This window comes from Octopus bimaculoides, chromosome 3, assembly GCF_046866305.1.
Source record: "Octopus bimaculoides isolate indiv1 chromosome 3, ASM4686630v1, whole genome shotgun sequence".
Taxonomy (NCBI): domain Eukaryota; kingdom Metazoa; phylum Mollusca; class Cephalopoda; order Octopoda; family Octopodidae; genus Octopus; species Octopus bimaculoides.
Genome location: NC_142930.1, coordinates 67,609,351 through 67,634,509, shown reverse-complemented (window position 1 = coordinate 67,634,509; position 25,159 = coordinate 67,609,351). Strand labels below are relative to the sequence as shown.

Here is a 25,159-nt window from a genome sequence, read left to right as displayed (position 1 = left end):
TGATAAAAAATATTCAAGTGCTCCAATGGCAGTAATATGATGGGAATGATTTGACTTCAATATTAAGAGGTAAAAGGGTAGTGAGCTGGTAGAATCATTAGCACACTGGGCAAGATGCTTAGTGGCACTTCATCCATATATGTTCTGAGTTCAAATTCTGCTAAGATCAACTTTGCCTTTCATTCTTTCAGGGTTGATAAAATAAGTACCAGTTAGGTACTGGGGTTGATGTAACCAACTTACCCTAACCCCTAAATTGCTGGCCTTGTGCCAAAATTTGAAACCAATTTCAAGTAGAAAAAAAAAGGAGGTAATTTAAGTTGAGAATGGCGGAGAAAATTAACAGGTATATTACAGGTCATTTCACTGTTAAACAACATATACCAATTAAAGTTTTGTGTCACAATGTTGGTGAAGACTTACTTGTTGGTGTGAATTTTAATTAATGTTCCTTCAGTAATAGAAGATGGTATGCCAAATGTTCGTTTTCGACAACATTTTTGAATATACTCTCTATCATCTTCAATCTAGAAATTGAAAGGTATAAAAGGAGTTACAGGAGCATTAAACTAAAATTTAAAGTAGCAGTAAATTTTACATTAAACTGGATAATCAGTAATTGTCAAATTTTCAAAATTTAATCAATTGGTACTTAACCTTTTAGCATCTAAACTGGCCATATCTGGTGCATATGAAGGTGCATGGCTCAGTGGTTAAAGCATTGGGCTCAATCATGAGGTTGTGAGTTCGATTCTCAGACCAGGCTGTGTGTTGTGTTCTTGAGCAAGACACTTTATTTCATGTTGCTCCAGTTCACTCAGCTGTAGAAATGAGTTGTAACATCATTGGTGCCAAGCTGTATTGGCCTTTGCCTTCCCTTGGACAACATCAGTGGTGTGGAGAGTAAAGGCTGGTATGTATGGGCAAGTGCTGGTCTTCCATAAACAAATTTGTTCAGATTTGTGCTTTGGAAGGAAACTTTCTAAGTACAATCCCATGGTCATTCATGACCAAATGGGTCTTTACCCTTTTATTTGTTGCAAATATTCCACTTGTTTTTATGTTCAAACCAGCGAGATCTGACATCCCGCTCCTACCCAACAACATAATTCTAAAAATAAAGAATTGCATCATTGAAATCTCAAAGCTATGAAATAGTGCATAATTAATTCAAAGCATGCCCCAGTTGCGTGTTGGCACTTCATTGCTTACGACGTCGAGGGTTCCAGTTGATTTGATCAACGGAACAGCCTGCTCGTGAAATTAACGTGCAAGTGGCTGAGCACTCCACAGACACGTGTACCCTTAACGTAGTTCTTGGGGATATTCAGCGTGACAGTGTGACAAGGCTGGCCATTTGAATTACAGGCACAACAGGAAGTAAGAGTGAGAGAAAGTTGTGGTGGAAGAGTACAGCAGGGTTCACCACCATCCCCTGCCGGAGCCTCGTGGAGTTTTAGGTGTTTTCGCTTAATAAACATTCACAACGCCCGGTCTAGGAATCGAAACCGAAATCCTATGACCATGAGTCCGCTGCCCTAACCACTGGGCCATTGCACCTCCACCATGCCCCAGCATGGCCAGACTAATGGCTGAAACAAGTAAAAAGAAAATAAAACATTACATTTGACAGAGTAATTGAAATGCTAAAGGGTTAACCAATCAGGCAAATCCATAGGAATTCAGAAAAAAAAATTGAAGCCATACTAAAGATGATTATTAGAATTTGAGGAAACGAAAAGTGGTTTTCATTAGAAAGATTTGATTCAGGTGCAGGCATGGCTGTGTGGTAAAAAGCTTGTTTCTCAATCACATGATTCCAGGCTCAGTCCCACTGCATGGCACCTTGGGCAAGTGTCTTCTAGTATAGCCTTGGGCTGACCAAAACCTTCTGAGTGGATTTGGTAGACAGAAACTAAATGAAGACTGTTGTGTGTGTGTGTGTGTGTGTGTGTGTGTGTGTGTGTGTGTGTGTGCGCGCGCGCATGTGTGTCTGCACTTGTCCACCACCACCGCTTGCCAACTGGTGGTGGTGTGTTTACATCCCCTATAACTTAGTGGTTTGGCAAAAGAGAACAATAGAATAAATACTAGGCTTCAAAAAAGTAAGTCCTAGGGTCAATTTGTTTGACTAAAACCCTTCAAGGTGATGCCTCAGCATGGCTCACAGTCAAATGATTGAAATAAGTAAAAGATAAAAGATCAACAGAATACTGTATATTGCAGAGAATTAATGATTCAGGTTTCTGTGATTTCATTGTTATGCTAATATTGTTGGAGCATTGCATGTGTTTTACATATTGATAGAGACTATATAAGGTGATTACCAGTTGTTCAATGCCAGGGCTTGGCTATTCAGTTGAATGAAGTTGCTGAATGTGAAAGACTGCCCACAACTACAGTTTTACTTGGATAAACTTAGTATGACATGACAATAATATTGCTTGATGATGCAATGAACTTTGTTTATAACAATAATACTAAAAATAATTATTATTTCTACTATAGGCACAAGGCCTGAAGTTTTGTGGGAGAGACTGGTTGATTACATCTACCCCAGAGCTCAAATGGTACTTATTTTATTGATCCCAAAATGATGAAAGGTGTAGTCAACCTTGATGGAATTTGAAATCAGAACATAAAGCCAGAAGAAATACTACTGAGCATTTTGTCTGGCATGCTAATGATTCTGCAAGTTCACCAGCCAGGTAATAACAATATTAATAACAAGTCCATTGTTAATAACAATGAACTTCCACCTGATGCCATAAGTTTAGCTGCAATACTTTGCTGTTAAGGCAAAAATGAAAGAACTTCTGGACATTAGAATAAGTACCAGGCTTAAAAACAATAAGTACAGGGGTCGATTCATTCAGCTAAAAATTCTTCAAGGCAGTGCCCCAGCATAGCTACAGTTTAATGATTGGAACAAGTAAAAGATAAAAGACAGAAGATAAAGATGTCGTATACTGGACTTAGACTGAACTCTAATTTGCTTGTTGTACTGGGCTTTGTGACACACAACCAAGTACCAAGACTAGCCACAGAATAATATTGTATGTGAGGTCTTTGATAAGGTCTGTTTGTTAAAACTCAAAGAATTACAAAAACCATTACATCCATAACAAAATTCATTATTTTTTTTTTAGGAAAACAATCATATACATAAATAAATCCCACCTTTTTTTTGCAAAAAATTATTTCTTTTGAGAAACTTACTTGCTGGTTAAGAATTGTTTGTACAAGATCTATATGGAGCTGAAGATTTACACACTCAGAGTAGTAAACTTGGATGAAATAGTCACATCGGTGAAACATGTAACGTGGTCTTTGATACATAATGTTGGTAATTGTCTGAGCAAGAAGTCGCTTCTCATCTCGATCAAAGACATTGCAGTAGGCTTCAAAATAACACCTAATCAGCTGCAAAAATATATAGAAGTGACATTAATATGTAAAACATACATAATTACATATATGAGTCATGTATTTATTACATAATTAATATGAAAATAAATCTTTAATAAAGCCACAACTTTAATACATTAAAAGGTTAGCTCACAAAATCAGACACTGTAATCAAAATCCAGGTTAAATAATGAAGAGAATTTTATCACTATGAGCAAAGTATTTAAGATTTATTTGGTAAAATACATGAACATCAGCTAATCATTTAAGAGAATCATCATCATCGCATAATATTTGCTTTCCATGTTGACATGGTTGGATGGTTTGACAGGAACTGACTAGCTGGGGAGCTGTTCAGGTTACAATTGTCTATTTTAGCATAGCTTCTATGGCTGGATGCCCTTCCTAATGCCAACCACTTCACAAGTGTACTGGATGCTTTTTACATGGCACCATCACAGGCACTTTTATGTGGTACTGGCATGGGCACTTTTACATGGCACAAGCATGGGTACTTCTATGTGGCACCAGCATGAGTGCTTTTTACATGACACCAGCACCCATGAGTCCTCAAAGGGAGGACCTTTTGCATGAGAGTGATATAGAAGATACACCTGTATGTATGGATGGCCATAGTATTACTTAGCTTGACGTGTCTTCTCCAAGCACAGCAAACCATCAGGAGTCTCAGTCCCTTGTCATCTCTTCCATGAGGCCCAATGTTTGAAGATCCTTTTCGCACTACTTTGTCCCATGTCTTCCTTGGTCTACCCCTTCCACATGTTCTCTCCACAATTAGAGATTACATTTCTTTATACAGTTGACTTCATCCATATGCATCACATAACCATACCAGCATACTCTTTTCTCTTGTATGCTACAACTGATGCCACTTGTACCCAATTTTCTCTTAAATCATTTACACCCTGCTGTATATGTGCCCTGATATTACCCATCCAGCAGAACGTGCTGGCTTCATTTCTTTCAAGCCTTTGCATGTCCTCTGTAGCCACAGACCATGTTTCATGTCATGTAACTTAACTGTACATACACAGGCATCATACAATCTACTTTCCACTCTTAGGGAGAGGCCCTTTGATGCCAACAAAGGTAGTAGCTCTCTGATGTAGCAACTACACATTCAGAACTTTCTCCTCCACTGGTAACTTGGTTGCCTAGGTAACGGAAGTTACCAACTACTTGTAAGGATCCCCCAGGAATTTGAGGAAATCTATTCTTTGTACATTCTTAGTGTTTTATTGTGCATGCACATCTACCACACACAAGGACTACTTTTTCTGCTAACCTTACTGTGATGCAGCAGCACCTCTTATGTGTTCATAGCTTGCACTGGGTATACCTTAAGGAATTTCTACCAACATCTTTCAGACATATTGTACAGGACTACCTCCCTGAAGGGATTTAAGATTTGTCCTTTTTCCTACTTACTAGAACTTTGGTCTTAGCTAAATTAACTCTACAGCTCTTAGATTCCAGACCCTGCTTCTGCACGTGAAATTTCTTCACTAGTTCAGGTAGTGATTCAGCTATAAGAACAAGGTCATCAGCATAGAGGAGCTCCCAAGGGCAGACATTCTTAAATTCCTCTGTTATGGCCTGGATGACTATGATAAACAAGAGGGGTCTGAGAAATGAGCCTTGGTGAACTCCTGCTTGTACACTAAATTCATTTCTATAGTCATTGCCAACCTTCACCTTACTGACAGTATCCTAATACTACTCTCACCAACCACTCATCTATCCGTAGCTTCCACACTGGCCACAAGAAGAGGGAGCAGGGAACTCTGTCAAAGTCTTTCTCCAGGTCTACAAAAGCCAACTTAACATAGAATTTTTTTCTGTGCTATCACCATCCTCATCATCTTAACATCTGTTTTCAATGCATGGGTTGGACAGAATGTCACAATTTGATTCAGAAACAGCAACTCTAAGCATCCATTTCACCACCTAGTCTTTTACATACTTGTGTGAGTCTAAATGCATATGAACAGAAACTTATGTATGCGTATGCATACACATGTTATATAAACATGCATATAAACAGATACTCATACACACATGTAAATATAAACATAAACAATCATGCAGATACACACATTCATATACACTCACACATAGATACACTCCTCTCTCTCTCTCTCTCCTTAGACACATACATGCATGTATACAAACATGTACATGCACACACACACATACAGGGTATACATAGTGTGTCAAACAAAATGTGTTGTGGTTCTGGCTCTTCACATCCTGAGCTTTTAGGTACAGGTGGCAACTGTATTTCTTTCACAGCTGGCTTTCCCCATTCTCTCTCTTTCACCAACATATGCATACACACACACACACACACACACATGCCAAAATGCTTGGCATTGCCTAGAGTAAACACTCAGTGGATTAACATTCTACTGAACCAATAGTTGCATAGTAATGAAATTGTGTTTACAGGAGCTGTTTTCAATCTCAGAGAAACTATGAACTACCCCTGCATGTTTTGGTCTCAACACCTCCTGTAACTACTTTATATATGTGTGTGGGTTATGGTCTAGTCATTCGTACTGTAATATCAGGTGGTTCACGAAGGAGTCATACCCAATGACTGGTGTAGTCAACTACTACAAAGGTAAAGGTGATGCCTTAGATAGAAATAATTACAGAGGTGTCAAATTGTTGGATAAGGTGATGAAAGTTATGGAGAGAGTCATAGCCCAACTAATTAGGGAAAGAGTTAGCCTAGATGAGATGCAGCTTGGTTTTGTGCCAGGGAGAAGCACCACTGATGCTATATTTCTGGTAAGGCAGCTGCAGGAGAAATACATAGCCAAAGATAAATCTCTGTACTTGGCCTTTGTTGACTTGGAGAAAGCCTTTGACAGGGTCCCCTGATCCCTTATCTGGTGATCAATGCAGAAACTAGGGATAGACGAGTGGTTGGTGAGAGCTGTACAAGCTATGTACAGGGATGCACAGCTGTACAAGCTGAGTTCTTTTCAATCGTTGGGCCTTACAGAGACAAAGTGGCTGAGTTCCTTTCGAGTAATGGACTTTACGGAGGCAATGACCAAGACATTTGGCATGATGTTGTGCTTGAGAAGAAGACTCATCAAACCAAGCAAAGTTGCAACATGACAGATAGCGGTGTCATGCAAATGGCACCCATGCCAGTGGCATGTAAAAGCACCTATTACACTCTTGGAGTGGTTGGCTTTAGAAAGGACATCCAGCCATAGAAAACTATGCCAAATCAGACTGGAGTCTGGTGCAGCCTTCCAGCGTGCCAGCCCTGGTCAATCTGTCCAACCCATGCCAGCATGGACAACAGACGTTAAATGATGATATATATCATCATTGTTTAACGTCCGTTTTCTGTGCTGGCATAGGCTGGATGGTTTGACTAGGGTCTGGGAAGCCAGGAGGCTGCACCAGGCCCCAATCTGATCTGGCAGTGTTTCTACAGCTGGATTTCCTTCCTAATGCTAACCACTCCAAGAGTGTAGTGGGTGCTTTTTATGTGCCACCGGCACAGGGGCCAGAGGAGCTGACATCGACCACGATTGGATAGTGCTTTTTACGAGCCACCGGCATGAAAGCCAGTCAAAGCGGCACTGGCATTGGCCACGTTCGGATGGTGCTTTATATATATATATATATATATATATATATATATATATATATATATATATATATATATGTATATATATATACAGGGTGTGATGGGTAAATTGTCACCATTTTATATTTTTAATTTCATACATGTGCATTGTTTGTTTTTGATTTTGTCGACTACACAGTATAGTAGGGTCAGTTGGACACCGTCTGTGAGAAAAACACCACCATGATGCAATCCACTCTGCCAGAAATTTGGAAACAACATGCTGTACTGGTTGGCATTTGCACTGCAAGCACCCAATATAGATGCTTCAGAGTGTTTAAGTGTCAATATGACGACATGTACTGAGAATAATAAAAATCAAACATCCAGACATCATGGAGTTTGGAGTGATCACTAGTGATGGCGATGTTATGCCTCCATTAATCTTCCCACATAGCATCAGACTCAACATAAAGGCCTACATCAAGTGCCTAGAGGAGGTAGTGCTGCCCTCGGTCAAGAAGGTGACTGCTGGAAGACCCTATGACTGGCAACAGGACTCTGTACCATGCTACACAAGCAGGAAAGCCCAGTCATGGCTGTCAGACAATTTCTGCAACCACATCACCCCTAACATCTGGCCACCTAACTCCCCACACTGCAACCCCTTTGTTTATTATGAGTGGTGTGCAGTTGAGTGAGAGACCAACAAAACTCTTTGTAACACCAAAGATGAACTGAAGGCAATGATTATGGCTGTATTCACCAGCTTAAACAAGGAGACTGTCCAGAAAATTTACAGGAGATTCCAAAGTCGCCTGGAGGCTGTGGTTGAAGCCAATGGTGATTTTATTTAATAAATTTACTCTTTAGTATTTCAAGATATTTTTATGTAATTTTGGTAAATATATCTGTTAAATTGAGATGTTACTGTTATTTTCATTTTTTGCGTAATTTAGACTACAGTTTATTCACTGCACCCTGTATATTATTAACCACACATACTTAATGTATATGTATCATGTATTTGCTGGTAGACTGCAATTAGGCATGATGGAGATTACTTCCTCAAAGTATTGGGTGTTGAAACACCTGAAAGTCATAGACAGGTAGGACAACTCACTCCAAATCCCATTCACAAGTGATGGACATTGATGTTCTAGCATTTTTGCAGCTTATCAACATCATGTACTTGAACTGAATCAGAGGTGAATCATACTGCAATCCATGACTGATATACATATAATGTAAAAACTATGTGCTGGTATGCCCAACAATCCGTATGTATTACCTGCCTATGACTTTCAGGTGTTTTAACACCTAGTACTTTGAGGGAGTAATCTCCACCATGCCAGATTGCAGCCTACCAGCAAACGTTCAGTATGTGTGGTCAGTAATGTTCATTACACTAGTGCTGCTTCTATTTCATATTTGAATATATATATATATATATATATATATATATATACTTGTGTATATAAAAATGACCAGTAACTGGTCTGTCAATATGCTAGAAGATCACTTAAAAAATTCTCAAAGAAAGATTCAGCGGAGCAAAAACAGGCGGGCTAGACCAGTGAAAATTATAAATACCTCAGTTATTCATAGACTATAGTTTCAAAATCAATACTTCCAAATTAAAGTATCTATTTATCATCAGTACAAATTGCCGATATTATTATAATCGAACAGAATCTCATGCTAATTCAGCGCGCCAAAACTAAGACTTTGAATTTTAATCTTTATAATGGATAGAATCACGTGCACGTTTTCACTGGCTGGAGACAACTAGCCCGAGATTCTGTTCGATTATAATAATATCGGTAATTTGTACTGATGATAAATAGATACTTTAATTTGGAAGTATTGATTTTGAAACTATAGTCTACGGATAACCGAGGTATTTATAATTTTCACTGATCTAGCCCGCCTGTTTTTGCTACGCTGAATCTTTCTATGAGAATTTTTTAAGTGATCTTCTTCTAGCATATTGACAGACCAGTTACTGGTCATTTTTATATACACAAGTACTATAATCCTTTTAGGATCTCGAAAATTTTTTCCTGAACCTTCTGATTCTTTTAATGTGCTAGTTTCCTGGTATTAAATTGATATTAATTAATATCGAATTTTTACCCTATTATGTTAATTAATTATATATATATATATATATATATATGCATGCCATTAAGGTAGTTCATAATTTCTTTATATACATATATCACCATTTTAACATCCACTTTTCCATGCTTGCCGGATGCCCTTCCTGTTGCTAATCTTCACCTGTTTCCATTGTGACATTAATGACAATTCCCTGTGTACTCAATCTGAGTAATGCTGGGTATTTTAGGTAGCATAAATAAATAACTGCAAGCTAGTGAAGTAAGAATTCAGTGTGCTGAATTAGACACATCGTTTCAATTCCCATTTGAAGTCATTTCACAGTATTTATGAATACCCTCGAGAAAATCATAACTCATACAATCCTATGCTCACCAGACAATTACATGACTACAGAACCTTCTGCATTCCATCTTCCCAAACTGTTATCAACTGTTCCTTCTATTTTAACTGCTCTATTTTCTCTCTACTAAAATAATTTGTCAGCAAGGGCCTTAGAGTCAACCTAGCTAAAACCAAAATCCTAATAAGTAGGAAGGTAGATAAAACACAAACCCCTTCAGGTAGATGGCCCTGCTCAGTATGTAGAAAAGGAGTAGGTAGTAACTCTATAAGATGTACCCGGTGCAAGCTATGGACACATAAGAGGTGCAGCAACATCAAAGGCAGGTTAACTAGCAAGTTAGTTTTTGTTTGTGGCAGATGTTCAGGTGCAATAAGGACTGTAAACAAACAGGAAACAACTTCTATCTCATTCCAGGGTGAAAAACTAGAGGTAGTCGATAGCTTCCGCTATCTGGGCGACCAAGTTAGTAGTGGGGGTGGGTGCGCTGAAAGTGTAGCTGCTAGAATAAGAATAGCCTGGGCAAAGTTTAGAGAGCTCTTACCCCTGCTGGCGACAAAGGGCCTCTCACTCAGAGTAAAAGGCAGACTGTATGACGCATGCGTACGAACAGCCATGCTACATGGCAGTGAAACATGGGCTGTAACTGCTGAGGACATACGTAAGCTCGCAAGGAATGAAGCCAGTATGCTCCGTTGGATGTGTAATGTCAATGTGAATACCCGTCAGAGTGTAAGTATCTTGAGAGAAAAGCTGAACATTAGAAGCATCAGTTGTGGTGTGCAAGAGAGACGATTGCGCTGGTATGGACATGTGGTGAGAATGGATGAGGATAGCTGCGTGAAAAAGTGCCACACCCTAACAGTTGAGGGAACCCGTGGAAGAGGTAGGCCCAGGAAGACCTGGGCTGAGGTGGTGAGGCAAGACCTTCGTACATTGGGCCTCACCGAGGCGATGACTACTGACCGAGACCTTTGGAAATGTGCTGTGCATGAGAAGACCCGGCAAGTCAAGTAAGATCGTTGCCAGTGCCCCTGGACTGGTTCTTGTGCAGGTGGCACATGAGATGCACCATTTTGAGCGTGGCCATTGCCAGTACCGCCTGACTGGCTCCCGTAGGATTTTCGAGCGAGATCGTTGCCAGTGCCCCTGGACTGGCTTGTGCGGGTGGCACATAAAAGACACCATTCGAGCGTGGCCGTTTTCGTGCGGGTGACACGTAAAAGCACCCACTACACTCTCTGAGTGGTTGGCATTAGGAAGGGCATCCAGCTGTAGAAACTCTGCCAAATTAGACTAGAGCCTGGTGTTGCCATCCGGTTTCACCAGTCCTCAGTCAAATCGTCCAACCCATGCTAGCATGGAAAGCGGACGTTAAACAATGATGATGATGATGATTAGAGTTGGTAGGATAAACTACTTAATGTCCAATGTAGCAAAGTATCCTATGTTTGCAATCAAACTACAAATTGCTATTAAACATTATAAACACTAATTAAAGATGGAAAAATAATGCTCAGCAAGCAAGAGATATATGGTTTAGATTTTTTTCATTGAACCTGTTCCTTTTCTGTCTCAAATTGGTGCTTATAATGTCTAATACCCATACATTAAAAGTTTAACAGTTTATCACGAAGCTGGACTGTGAGTCTATATAAGATGCTATTAATAAGAATTTATACCAACATTGCGTTTACAATTTTGAAAGGCAGCTTCTTGAGTCCATAAATCCAGGAGAACTCCAAATCTGTCTATATGCATAAGAGCATATTGAGGAATATTAAAATTTTCTGGAATCACCTGATAAATAAATAAAGAAAAAGAATTTTTAATTGTCTCAGGAAATGTTTTTTTAAAAACAATAGAGTAATAATATAATTATATAATATTAAATTTATTGAAATTCTTGTGTTGTTCTTATCACATGTTCATAATACTGAAAAAGCGACCTTTCTATGAGGAAAAGTAACAGCTCAACCTGGAAAGACACCCTGATCACTAGGCTATGCACCCTGTCAAGTAATGTCACACCAGAGCTTCATCAGTGAAACCCCATTTCAACCATCTGTATTAATAAAGTATTCTTTTGGTCATTACCCAATAATCATGACCATAGGTGAGAATAGGCCCAAAACCGAATTAAAGAGACCAAGTTTGGCTTTTTTATCAACCTTTTCTCTTCTGAGGATTGAATGATGGAGATGGTGCATTACTGTGCTAGCATCTGCAATTCTAGCATCCAATTCATCCTCCTGCTTCCCATCCCTTGTAAATACAGCCCCCAAGATACTTAAACTTCTCCTTTTGCTTCAGTGATCTTCCACTAACATGCAGAGTGCACTGGGAAGTCGTTCTTCAGAGGACTAATGTTTCAGTCATCACAACACTAATTCGCATTCCTACTTTGCAGCACTTGACAGCAAACCCATTCAGTGTATGCTAAAGATTATCTTCTGATGAGTCAAAAAGCACCATATTATCTTCAAATATCAATCAACTAATTCTATACCCACTGATAGTGCTATCACTTCCACAAACAGCTGCACATGTCAATCCAGTTCAAAAAAATTATGAAAAGGTGGGGTGACAATACACTTCTCTTCTGAAGTCCAGCACCCATGTTGAAAGATTTCAACTAAGCACCATTTACCTGAATGCAAACATCCTTGTTGAACCTCTCCAGTAAAGTCTATGTTATGTGACTAAAAAAGAGATGTAGGGATATTGTCAAGTCGACATTGGATTTCATCCTGGATGCAATACAACTGACCAGATATTCACTATACAGCAGATCTTTAAAAAATTCTGGCAATTTTGCTAAGAGGTGTAAGGTGGCAAAATGACAGAATCATTAACATACCAGGGAAATGCTTAGTGATATTTTGTCTCTGTTTATTTTCTGAGTTAAAATTCTGCCAGGGTTAACTTAACCCTTCATCCTTTCAGAGTTAATAAAATAAGTATCAGTTGAATACTGGGGCTGGTGTAATCGACTTGTCCCCTCCCCTGAAATTGTTTGCCTCATGCCAAAACTTGAAATTAATATTACAAAGAGATGTACATTTGTCTGCTCTTCCATTTTGGTCAGCGTATTATGTTTTATCATTTCTCTCTTTATATTTCTAACTTATGGAAATACTTTCAGTTGTAAAAGAAAAAAAATACTCCAACACTATGTAAAAGTATAGTTCTTGCAAACCCTCTCACTCATACAAACTGAGAACAAAGGCTAAAAAAATATGGCATGAAATTAACAAATTTGCTAATGCATATTAAATATCAGAAAATATTTAGAGACCTTGTCACAATCAATCTTAGAATGTTTCTTGGTAAGAAAATGGCTTCTGATGCTTTTATCATTCTCAATGTAGAAAGAACCCAAAAGCAATAGATCTTCTTCTAGTTGCCTGTAAAAAAAAAGAATTTATTTTGATACAGAAAATTTTTCCTTTACTACTTTTATTTCTCAAAGTATCAATTAATTAATTGGCTAAATGTTGAAATTAAATTAAAACAGAATCAGTGCATGTGTTGATTATTGGCATAATGACCCTCCCAAGATAAAATCAGTTTCAACATACAATGGTTGGTAGAATCGCAGAATCATTAGAGTGTTAGACTAAATACATTACAGTATTTACTCTACCCTCTGAGATCAAATCTCACCAATTTTATAGATGCAGGTATGGCTGTGTGGTAAGAAGTTTGCTTCCCAATTACATGGTTCCAGATTCAGTCCCACTGCATGGCACCTTAGGCAAGTGTCTTCTACTATAGCCTCTAGCCATGGAAAGCCTTGTGAGTGGATTTGGTAGACAGAAACTGAAAGAAGCTTGTCATGTAAATATATATATATATATGTACATATATATATATATATATATATATATATATATATATATATATAATTAAGATTTAGTTGAATTAGGTACTTAAGTTGAGGCACCAAGTCTGTCCAGTATTGTCTGCACAGCTCAAAGTTAGGTGAATAAAAAGCAAATAAGTAACAAGGATGTCCAGGTACTAGAGCATTACAGCTGTTTCAAGTGGCTCGATTTAATCGATCAATGCAGACCCAATGCTGCATTGGATCAGTTGAATGTGATAAGGATAAAAATGAATGTAGCTATATCACCATTCCTCTTTATTGACCCCCATTATTTCCTTCTGCCACTCTAAATTATAGTAGGCTTTAGGTATTCTTTCCCTAAATTCATTCTGCTACAATAATAGCAAAAAGAAGCAATGTATTTTAACCTCTAGTTCTGATGAAAATTTGGCTAAAAGATTATAATGGAGTATCCTGTTTGTTGGAAATCTATATGGTTGCATGCATCTAAGCAGATGTAATGTTTATATTGATCGATTAAATGGAGCCGCTTGAAACAGCTGTAATGCACTAATTTCTGGACATCCTATATATATATATAGATAAGAATGTGGGTGTATCTGTCTGTCTGTATGAATCCCTAAAACTCGAGAACTGCATAACCGATTTCATTCAATTTTACACATGCCTTACTTAGGGTCCATGTAGTGTCATGGGCCAAAACAATTTTCAACTTCTTGCCTAATGTGAGCCCAGAGCAATCTCTTATCTCTTCCACTATTTCAGTATTACATGTCAAAAGTGAAACATCTCTCTATTGTAATGTCAGATACTTTCACTGTTAATACTGAATCTATTAAAGTGGAACGATTATCTCACATATATACAAGAATACATACATATATAGTATATATATATATATATATCATCATCATCATCATCATCATCGTTTAACGTCCGCTTTCCATGCTAGCATGGGTTGGACGATTTGACTGAGGACTGGTGAAACCGGATGGCAACACCAGGCTCCAGTCTGATTTGGCAGAGTTTCTACAGCTGGATGCCCTTCCTAACGCCAACCACTCAGAGAGTGTAGTGGGTGCTTTTACGTGTCACCCGCACGAAAACGGCCACGCTCGAAATGGTGTCTTTTATGTGCCACCCGCACAAGCCAGTCCAGGGGCACTGGCAACGATCTCGCTCGAAAATCCTACAGGAGCCAGTCAGGCGGTACTGGCAACGGCCACGCTCAAAATGGTGCATCTCATGTGCCACCCGCACAAGAACCAGTCCAGGGGCACTGGCAACGATCTTACTTGGCTTGCCGGGTCTTCTCACGCACAGCACATTTCCAAAGGTCTCGGTCAGTAGTCATCGCCTCGGTGAGGCCCAATGTACAAAGGTCTTGCCTCACCACCTCAGCCCAGGTCTTCCTGGGCCTACCTCTTCCACGGGTTCCCTCAACTGTTAGGGTGTGGCACTTTTTCACACAGCTATCCTCCTCCATTCTCACCACATGTCCATACCAGCGCAATCGTCTCTCTTGCACGCCACAACTGATGCTTCTAATGTTCAGCTTTTCTCTCAAGATACTTACACTCTGACGGGTATTCACATTGACATTACACATCCAACGGAGCATACTGGCTTCATTCCTTGCGAGCTTACGTATGTCCTCAGCAGTTACAGCCCATGTTTCACTGCCATGTAGCATGGTTGTTCGTACGCATGCGTCATACAGTCTGCCTTTTACTCTGAGTGAGAGTCCCTTTGTCGCCAGCAGGGGTAAGATATATATATATATATATATATATATATATATATATATATATATATATATATATATATATATATATATACATATATATATGTTATGTATATATATATATATGTATACATCTGCACATAGGTATATATTTATCAGGATCACTGCCAGAGCAGCGGTCTCGCTTCTGTGCCGGTGGCATGTGAACAAAACATTGGACTGACTCCTGTGCAGGTGGCATGTCAAAAACACCATTTGAGCATGGCCATTGCCAGTACCGCCGGACTGGCCCTCATGCTGGTGGCACGTAAAAAGCACCCACTACACTCTCAGAGTGGTTGGTGTTAGGAAGGGCATGCAGCTGTAGAAACTCTGCCAGATCAGATTGGAGTTTGGTGTAGCCATCTGGTTTGCCATTCCCCAGTCAAATTGTCCAACCCATGCTAGCATGGAAAGCAGACGTTAAATGATGATGATGATATATATATAGTTAGGTGTATATATATAGATGTATATGTATGCATGTATATGTATACATGTATATATATATATAGACGTATATGTATAGATGTATATAGATATATATGTTTATATATGTCTATATGTATGTATATATGTGTGTGTATATGTATATACATATGTATAAATATATGTATATATGTGTATATATATGTGTACATATATATGCATGTATATATATGTGTACATGTATATGTATGCATATATATGTGTATATATATATAGAATTATATGTAATATGTACACATAAATATACACATATATACATATATTTATACATATATATATATATACATACATATATACATACATATATACACATGCATGCATATATATACACACACACACACACACATATACACACACACACAGAAACAGTTAGGGAGGTGACTGAAACCATGCTCTCACACAAGTTTCTCCAGATTTCCACACACAACCAAAATTAAAAGCTCAAAGTACCTCAAGTAATTCCCTCAAAGCTATGCTGTAGGAATTCAGACAAAAAAAAAAATAGAAAGAAAAAAAAACTACTACATTTGGAAGAAATCACTCTACAGTGCTTGTGCCATGTAAAAAAAGCACTCAGTCCACACTCTGCTGGGTGGTCGGTGTTAGGAAGGACATCCAGCTGTAAAAATCCTGCCAAAACAGGCACACATGTTTGCTTCAGGCTTCTGCCTGGCCAGATCAGGTCAAACCATTCCAGCATGGAAGACAGACATTAAACGATGATGATTATGATGAGTATATCTCCATCTCCAAAAGAGTAGCCTCTCTGGCATTGCCAATTATTACTCAATCACATTGACTTCCGGTATCTTAAAATGATAGAGAGACAGCCACTAGTAAAAAAATTCTCAACATCTTGAATCTCTCTTTCACCTCAATGGCTACATATATGGTGTTTTGCAAAGTCAGACCAACCGGAGACCTGCTTTATATATCACTCACCAATAGGCTCTCACCATCAATAAATTTGGTGACAGCTCTCAGCATCAGCAAAGCCTTGCTGCTCTCTGCATAAGCAAAGCTTTAAGCCATGTCAATTAAAAGAATTTCTTTTTATGGATTTTCTTCATCTCTCAACTGCTGGATCGTTAGTTTCTTGTGTCATCACAGTATTGCAGCATGCTGATCTAATACTATCTGATCCACATGCTTTCAACTCTGCTACTCCGCAGGGTTTGGTTTTATCTACTGGGCTCTTTTTTTCTGTTTATTTACTTGCTGTCACTTTAACAACACCTACTGCTATTCAAATGATATCACCCTTTATATCTTCCTAATCTTATGCACCTAAGACACCTCAACTCAAATCTGCAATATCTCCATGAAAAGACTCCTCCAAAATGTCCTCCAATGATCATGCCAATCTTGTTTCTTTCAACAGCAAAATGACAAAATCATTGCTCATATCAAGAAAACATTATCACACCCTCACCCAAACATAAATAGTATACAACTAGAACACTCTTGATTACATCAAATATTAGGTCTCAAAATCACTGGAAGATCTTTCCTAACCAATGCACATTTTCAACAAGCAAAGACGGCATCACATGGGTATCCCCCAACAAACTACTCACCACCTATAAAGCTCATGTGAGATCCACAATGGAGTACTACCCTCACATCTGGTATGATGCTACTCCTGCACACACAGATATCATAGATCATGCACAAAGTTACTTGACTTTTTAGCATGAAAATGGTCACAAATACACTCCAAACTTTAGTGACAGAGGTAGTCTTCTCTCTCTACCACTAATACAGAGGTATCTACTCCTCAAACTCAGCTGGTCTCATGACACCGCTATTCAGGTACTCCTGAATCACTTTTGCTTATTGTATTGTGGTGTTCCATGAGATCTTGTACCAACCACTACACCTAGTCTTTCCTCTGTAGATTGTTAGTCCTCAGGATATCGCTCTCTGCATGTTTTCCTTGCAATCATGGACAACTACTCAAGAAAAATGTTAATGACATCACTCTCATTAATCCCTTTCTCAAGACAAAAAACAAGATGTTAAACGATAATGATGATGATGATAATGATGTATATATGATTAAAACATTTATGATTGTGTACAGAATAGTATATTGGTAATAATAATAAGGTTAGTCAGAAGAAATGAAGGAATTACTTCTCAGTTTATCTATATACTATAAGTCTTCAAATGTTCCAAGAGAATGAAATTAAATGGAATGAAATAAAATAAAAATTATATTCAAGGATTTTTCATCTAGTGCTTGAGAATTGCAGTAGACTGTAACTAAGTAAATATGTCACTTCATTTTATTTTAATTTATTCCATTTCATTTCCTTGGGGAAAATCTGAAGAGTTCCTGTATCTGTATATTAAAAAAAACCTCAGAAACAACCTTTTCTATTCTTCTGCATGCTGTGTGCATGCATGCATGCACACACACACACACACACACACACACACACACACACACACACACACACACACACACACACACACACACACACACACACACACACATACACTACAAACAGTTTTATTAAGCTAGTGTTTGAAACAAAATTTTACAAAAGTTTATTACATGAAATAAGAATATCTAATTCAAGTATGAACTCTTTCAAACAAGAGTTTTGCATCATAAGACTAAAGTTCACAGACAGGTACATAACAAAGGTACAAGCATAAGCAATGATTTCTAAGATCAAAAATAATCATAAAAAATAATGTATTTGTACAAACTTAAAATCATTAATAGCTTCATCGTAAATGATATTGAGGCCTTGTTGATCACGAACATATATTCTCTCATTGTCAATTTCATAAAAATCATCATGGTTTTCAATTCCAGAGTATTCAATAAAATCTGTCTCTGAAATCCTGAAAAGATATGGAATCAAAATGTATTTCTAATACAATGTACAAGAACATGAAAGGAAAACAAGTTGTTTTTAAGTGCATGTAGATACATTTGCATAAAACTATTTGCATATATTAAAGTTTATGTATGCACAAACAGTGACAAATAAAGTTTTGTATTTGTAGCTTAGTGATTTAAGGCTTATTGTCTCCAGTGCTGTTACAGGTACATTACTATAGTGAGAAAAGAGACAATACATATATGCTTCTGGTAACAAGAAAGAAATATTATGCTTAGTAGGTATACTAAGGCGGTTTTTCATTCTCTAAGGTTTACATGAGGATTTGAGCTCAGTTGTACAAAATTAATAAAACATTCATTAGTTATGCAATGCTGCATCATCTTAGAACAGACACATCTCAGTATACTACTTAGAACTAAATACACTGAGTTACAAATAGTTTAGTGCAGTTAAGAATACAGTGCAGCACTGGTGGAGAAGTTCTAAGTATTGACTTTTTAACTGAAAACCAAGAAGGAATGGCAGGTATCCTGCAAGCAAAAGATACATGTTTGCACCTAAACAATGGTCCTGCTCTTTTTCTCTTTCAAATTATGGTTTACAATGTCTGAATATCAGTTACATTAAAATCTTTGTAGATAACTTAATAATTCAACATGTCTAAAGAAATAGCAATAGGTCCAACTCACTTAAAATCAGCAGGTGTGTTGTGAAAATAACCATGGCTATCAAGTCCTCCCCCACCTCCCATTGTTCCATCTGCTGTTGTCAAAATCCGATGGTTCTGTGCACTGAAATTGAAAATCAAAGTTCATAACATCCTTGTTTTTTTATAAAAGTAAACAAATTTATATGGACTTTCTTAATGACAAAAACATTAACAACAGTTATAATTATTGATTTCAAATTTTAGCACAAGGCCAGCAATATCAAGGGAGTGGGTAAGTCAATTACATTGATCCCAGTACTCAACAGGTGCTTATTTTATTGACTCTGAAAAGATGAAAGGCAAAGTCGACCTCAGCAGAATCTGAACTCAAAATGTTAACACAGACGAAATGCTGCTAGGCATTTTGCCTGGCATGCTAGCAATTCTGCCAGCTTGCTGCCTTAATAACAGTTATCTTTATTGAGAATGAAAGTAAACTGTATGCATATAATCAGTTTATTTCCTCATGCATGTGTGTGTGAGTGTATAAAGGTAAGGTGTGTGCAATGATCCAAAGATATCAAGTATGAGATTGGTGGTAATTAGGGAGGACATTAGAGTATCAAGCAGAATGCCCACAGTATTTAGTTTTAGTTTTCTATGTTCTGAGATCAAATTCTACCAGGATCAGCTTTGCCTTTCATCCAGCTGAATTCAATAAAATACTAAGACCAATTTAATAAAACAAATTAGATGTCAATGGAATTATAATAGAAGATTAAGACTAAGACTTCATAAATGTGATAACGGTGATAAACAAAGTCTGTGTTTTATAAATCTAGTCTAACATAATCCTTTTTTCTACAGGCACAAGGCATGAAATTTTGGGAGAAGGGGGTTAGTCGATTACATCAACCATAGTGCGCAACCGGGTACTTATTTCATTGACTTCAAAAGGATGAAAGGCAAAATTGACTTCAGCAGAATTTGAATTAAAATGTGAAGACAGACAAAATGTTTAACAGCATTTTGTTCTGCATGCCAGTGATTTTGCAAGCTCACCCCCTTATTCCAGTTTAAAATAATGAAAACAGAAAATTAACAAAGATTCTGGAATGTTATAATTTTTTTGTTACATGCAATTTGATATTTGAGCCCAAAGAATGGTACCACATGTCAGTTATACTTTGACAAAAAGCAAAAAAGTTACAAGAGGAATTTGTGCATTTAGCTTCTGAAAAACTTATGTTGCATCATCATAATTGTCAACATTATTATTGCTGCCGCCCTTACAAACTTCCACTTTAAAGAAAACTCCTCTGATGGATTTTGAGATGTTGTCTTTGTGAGGCAAAGTTCAGATCAAAACATTTGCATCACTAGCAGATAATTCTTAAAAGAAATGAATCACAACATCTTTGCTAAAAAGCCCATAAAAGAGCTGAGAGAGAAACAAGACATAGGGCTTTGGTTATACCCAAATTATACAAGAATTTGGGCCTTTTTATAAGAATGGAGTTTATGAGTATTAATAATTCACTTAGTTTTAATGTAGATATTTAACAGAATTTTCACTTTAGCACATGATTGAGGAGTGAAAAAAGCATGTCCACTTTGCCATATTAATAAACATTATATAAACATTGTCACATTAAAAATATTCAACATTTTAAGAGGCAGTTCAATAATTAGTCATCTTCTTATTTAGCTGTTTAGTGAGAGTAGTCACTAATTTATAGTGTGAAAGTTGGTGAAAAGTTACCACATTAGTGAAAGTGTTCATAGAGAGGTCCAGTGAACTTTTGAGAAGTATGTGTAATGAAAATATCAGAAGGTATTTTTATACAAAATAATTTAATTTATTAAAGGACTAGCAGAAATACCCGGCTTTGCCTGGGTTAAAGAGAATAATGAAATCTAAAAACGCTGTCTAGACTACACAACCCTCAACTGTTAGTAGCTACGATACCATATTTCTACATTAATAACTCTCCAATCCATGCCAGCATGGAACATAGACATTAAGTGGAATGCCAGTCTCTCATCTAGGAGGGTCTTGAAATCAATGTTACCAACTGGGGACTATGTGTGTCGCAGTGATAATAAAAAGACCCAAAGGAGGTCTGCAACGAAATAATTTTACTCAACACTTTGCAAGTGAATCAGTGGCGGCAAAGATGCGTCTCATTTACTTGACAATTTATGCACCACATTGCAGAAATCACAATGTAAGTATATCTGAAAGGGTAGTCTTACACCGTTGTACCGTTGAATTACAAATAATGCTCATCTGTTATGTTCGGGTTAAAATTTCATCAACATCAAAAATATATGAATTTTCATGGGAGTTATGGCCGTTATACATAGAATATAATTTCCAAATTTCATAAAGATCCGTTCAGTACTTTTGACGTAGTTTTGGATAAGAAAATAAATGACTAATGTGTGTGTTTGTGTGCATGTGTTTGTGTGTGATGGGTGTATATATGTATAGATATCTGTATGCATGTATATATATGTATATATGTGTACATATTACATGTACATCTATATATATACATCTACACATATGTATACATATACATGTATGCATATAGATCTATATCTATATATATCTATACATATACGTGTACATATACATCTCTTTCTCTCTCTTTCTCTCTGTCTGAAAGTATCTGTAATTACAGTATCGAAATGTGATTGTTTCAGTTAGTGGAATAACGTGTACATATACATCTATATGTATACATATACATCTCTCTCTCTCTTTCTCTCTCTCTCTCTTTCTCTCTCTCTCTCTTTCTCTCTCTCTCTCTTTCTCTCTCTCTCTCTTTCTCTCTCTCTCTCTTTCTCTCTCTCTCTCTTTCTCTCTCTCTCTCTTTCTCTCTCTCTCTCTTTCTCTCTCTCTTTCTCTCTCTCTCTCTCTCTTTCTCTCTCTCTCTGAAAGTATCTGTCATTACAGTATCAAAATGTGATTGTTTCAGTTAGTAGAATAGTTTCATTTTTAAAGTGAAAGTATTTGACATGAGTGTTTTTGTTTCACTTTTGACACGTAATACTTAAATAGTGGAGGAAATATTATGTTGCCGTGGGCTCGAACTCTGCAAGAAGTTAAAATTTTTTTTGACTAAAACACAACTGGAACCCTAAGTAAGGCATCTGTAAAATTTGAATGAAATTGGTTGCGTAGTTCTCGAGTTTTAGGGATTCACACAGACAGACAGACAGACAGACAGACACACATTCTCATTTTTATATATATAGATAACGAGAGCTGACAAGTAATATGAGCATAGCAGGTGTGTGTGCATGAGTCAGAGAAAGGTTTATAACTCACATTTAAAAAATGGATTCAGTTGGAAGTCGTTATAAGCTAACAGAAATGGAGCCAGTGTCAATGGAAACATACTGCTCATAATATGGCAGAGTTGTGACTGATGTTATCCAGAATTTCATGGAGTGAAGTTGGCATAAATTAAATACGCTCTTCATGATGTGACAACTTGAGTGAGAGCTGATAAAATTCAGAGCTAGTGGCATGATGTTAGTGTGAAAAACAAAGAGGCTATTCCCATGCTGAAGAAAAGATGTTGCTTGTCTGCTGTCTTCCCGCTAACTAGTTAGAATGTGTGTTTCTCTTCTTAGGCAGAGAATTGCTTTTGATATTAATACACACCCAGCCCTGATTGGTTGGAGTTGCCATAGCACAACTGTGCTATGATGCAACAACAAAAAAGCTTCCCTGACATACTATAGCTGCAACTAATATAGCAAGAGAATGCTCTAGACTTTTTAAAAAATTATTCAGCATTTTAAGTCCCTCATAGGATATGTCAAAAACATTTCTATCTTATTAATAAAATGTGCCTAAGGCAGAGAGCAGGCAGAATAGTTAGCATGCTGGACAAAATGCTAAGTGGCATTTCATCCATCTTTATGTTCTGAGTTCAAATTCCATCAAGGTTGATTTTGCCTTTTATCCTTTCAGGGTCAATAAAATAAGTACCGGCTGAACACTGGGGTCAGTGTGATCAACTTACCCCCCCCCCCCCCACCAGATTTGATGGCCTTGTGCTATAATTTGAAACCATTAATATAATACACCCTTTCTTTTTTATAGTTCTTTTACAGTTCACTTTCTGTGCTATGTATGTATTTTTGGCTATCATTGCTGTCTTTCTTTATTTGATTTATTGCTGCTTTTTCTGTCCCCCTCTTTTACCCTTTTCCAATGAGTTGTAGTGAACCTGAGTACTGTATACAATAAGATCATCACTATTATATGAAACAGAAAGCTGAATGAAGAAGCCAAATTTCCTTCTACTGCTCTAAAAGCTCTTAAGTTTTATTCATTTAACTCTATCAATATTCATAAATAATATCCTTAAAAAAGATAAAATGTTACCAAGTTCTCACCAGCTTTTTGTCAGTTTCCCCTGTTTTAAAGTCAATCCTTCATCATTGATAGTTAGAGTTCGTTGTATAGATCTCAGGTAGTTAAGAGTATATAAACACTAAAATTTATAAATGAAGGAGTTTAGAACATGAAAAAAAGTGTATAACCAATTATAAATAATATATATTATTCCAACAAAGAGGCTGGTGATAGGCAGGGCATCCTGCCATAGAAACCAAGCCAGAAAGACATTGGACCATGACATGTCCTCTAACCTATCGGATCCTATCAAGTCATCAAACCCACGCCAGCATGGCGTATGGGTGGTAGTGGTGGTGGTGGTGGTGATGGTGATGGTGATGATGATGATGAGGAGGAGGAGGAATGAAAAAGTAAACTAAGATAATACTGTTCAGAACAAACAATCTACCAGAGCTGTGACTCACAATATTCAAATTACATTTTTACTTCAACAATATATATATATATATATATATATATATATATATATATATATATATATATATATATATATATATATATATACTAGCAGAGACATCCAGCGTTGCTCGGGATTAAAAGGGCATAGTTTGTATATAATATATTACAGTTATGTTGAAACACATGATATGGGTAAGTGCAGCATTGACAACTAAACATTTGTGGAGTAAATGATGAGCTAATTCGACTAAGCAACATGCTATGCATCTGTTTGGAGTATTTCAGGCCCTAACCTGTGGGGGTTATGTGACTTTTGAATGCACTGAGAAAGTGTCAGTGGATATACTCTCTTTTGCAGCAGTCGACATTGTGTCTAACATGACCCATCATCTGAAATGTTGACACCTCCTTCAGGTTTGTTGTTTTACACCACTCATAAAGTAAATTTGGAGGAACTGTGGTTGTCCATTTGTGAGTAACAGGGAACCAATGAGGTGATAGACTTGCCCCTGAACTTTGACGTTGTCATAAATTCGTGTTTATCTATCTTCTTAGATGCAACAAACGATGTCATTTGCAGAGTTGTATTGTCTAATATTGTTCAGAAAATCCTTTGACTGAATGGAAATGCCTTCTAGAAGATCCATAAGAGGTTGAAAAGGAGCTGGTAGTGCTGGCAATGTAACCTGACCGTCTGAGTAGCACATACCATTTGTTTCATTTGAAAATTTTAAAGCTCTACAGAAAAGACAATTTGTGTTTAGCACACCAATTTGGACAGAGTTATTATTTTAATAAGAATGGGATGGATCATATCTGAAAACAACTTCAGGAGTTGTGAAGAACAAATTTGTACGTAGTCTGTTTCTGAGAGCTATTCTATTGGACCTCTGTCTAATCATTAAATCATTGATTTAATGATCCAGCATTAAGTGCTGCAACATGCATTTGCTAATGTTGAGAAAATCTCATCTAGCTTCTCTCTTCAGATTCTCGCCTTTGGTTTTCTACAATCCTCTACATAGTAGCTAGACCTGGTAGAAATAGCAGTCAAATCTCCCTCAGCACACCCTACTGTCTTAATCCGACAATTCTGTCTATTATGTAGTTTGAATGAGAAACTAACTAACGATTAAGATTATTAACCCCACAGGAAAGAAGAGAGACAGCATAGCGACGGTTTTGGCTGACTGTCATCCTGTACTCCC

The 25,159-nt window shown here is 37.3% G+C and overlaps 1 protein-coding gene across 4 annotated transcripts in view; it reads right to left on the bottom strand.

The window, feature by feature from the left end:
* The window catches only part of LOC106870340 (uncharacterized), a 181,922-nt gene that overhangs the window by 85,791 nt on the left and 70,972 nt on the right, over positions 1-25,159 (bottom strand). For all 4 annotated transcript variants that reach the window (XM_089349157.1, XM_089349159.1, XM_052966373.2 and 1 more), the window contains exons 15-21: positions 23,531-23,628; positions 19,155-19,256; positions 18,326-18,463; positions 12,784-12,892; positions 11,172-11,285; positions 3,220-3,423; positions 424-527 (exon numbers count right to left, since the gene is read on the bottom strand). In XM_089349157.1, coding sequence (XP_089205283.1) covers positions 424-527; positions 3,220-3,423; positions 11,172-11,285; positions 12,784-12,892; positions 18,326-18,463; positions 19,155-19,256; positions 23,531-23,628 — 869 coding nt within the window. The remainder of the gene's footprint in view (positions 1-423; positions 528-3,219; positions 3,424-11,171; positions 11,286-12,783; positions 12,893-18,325; positions 18,464-19,154; positions 19,257-23,530; positions 23,629-25,159) is intronic.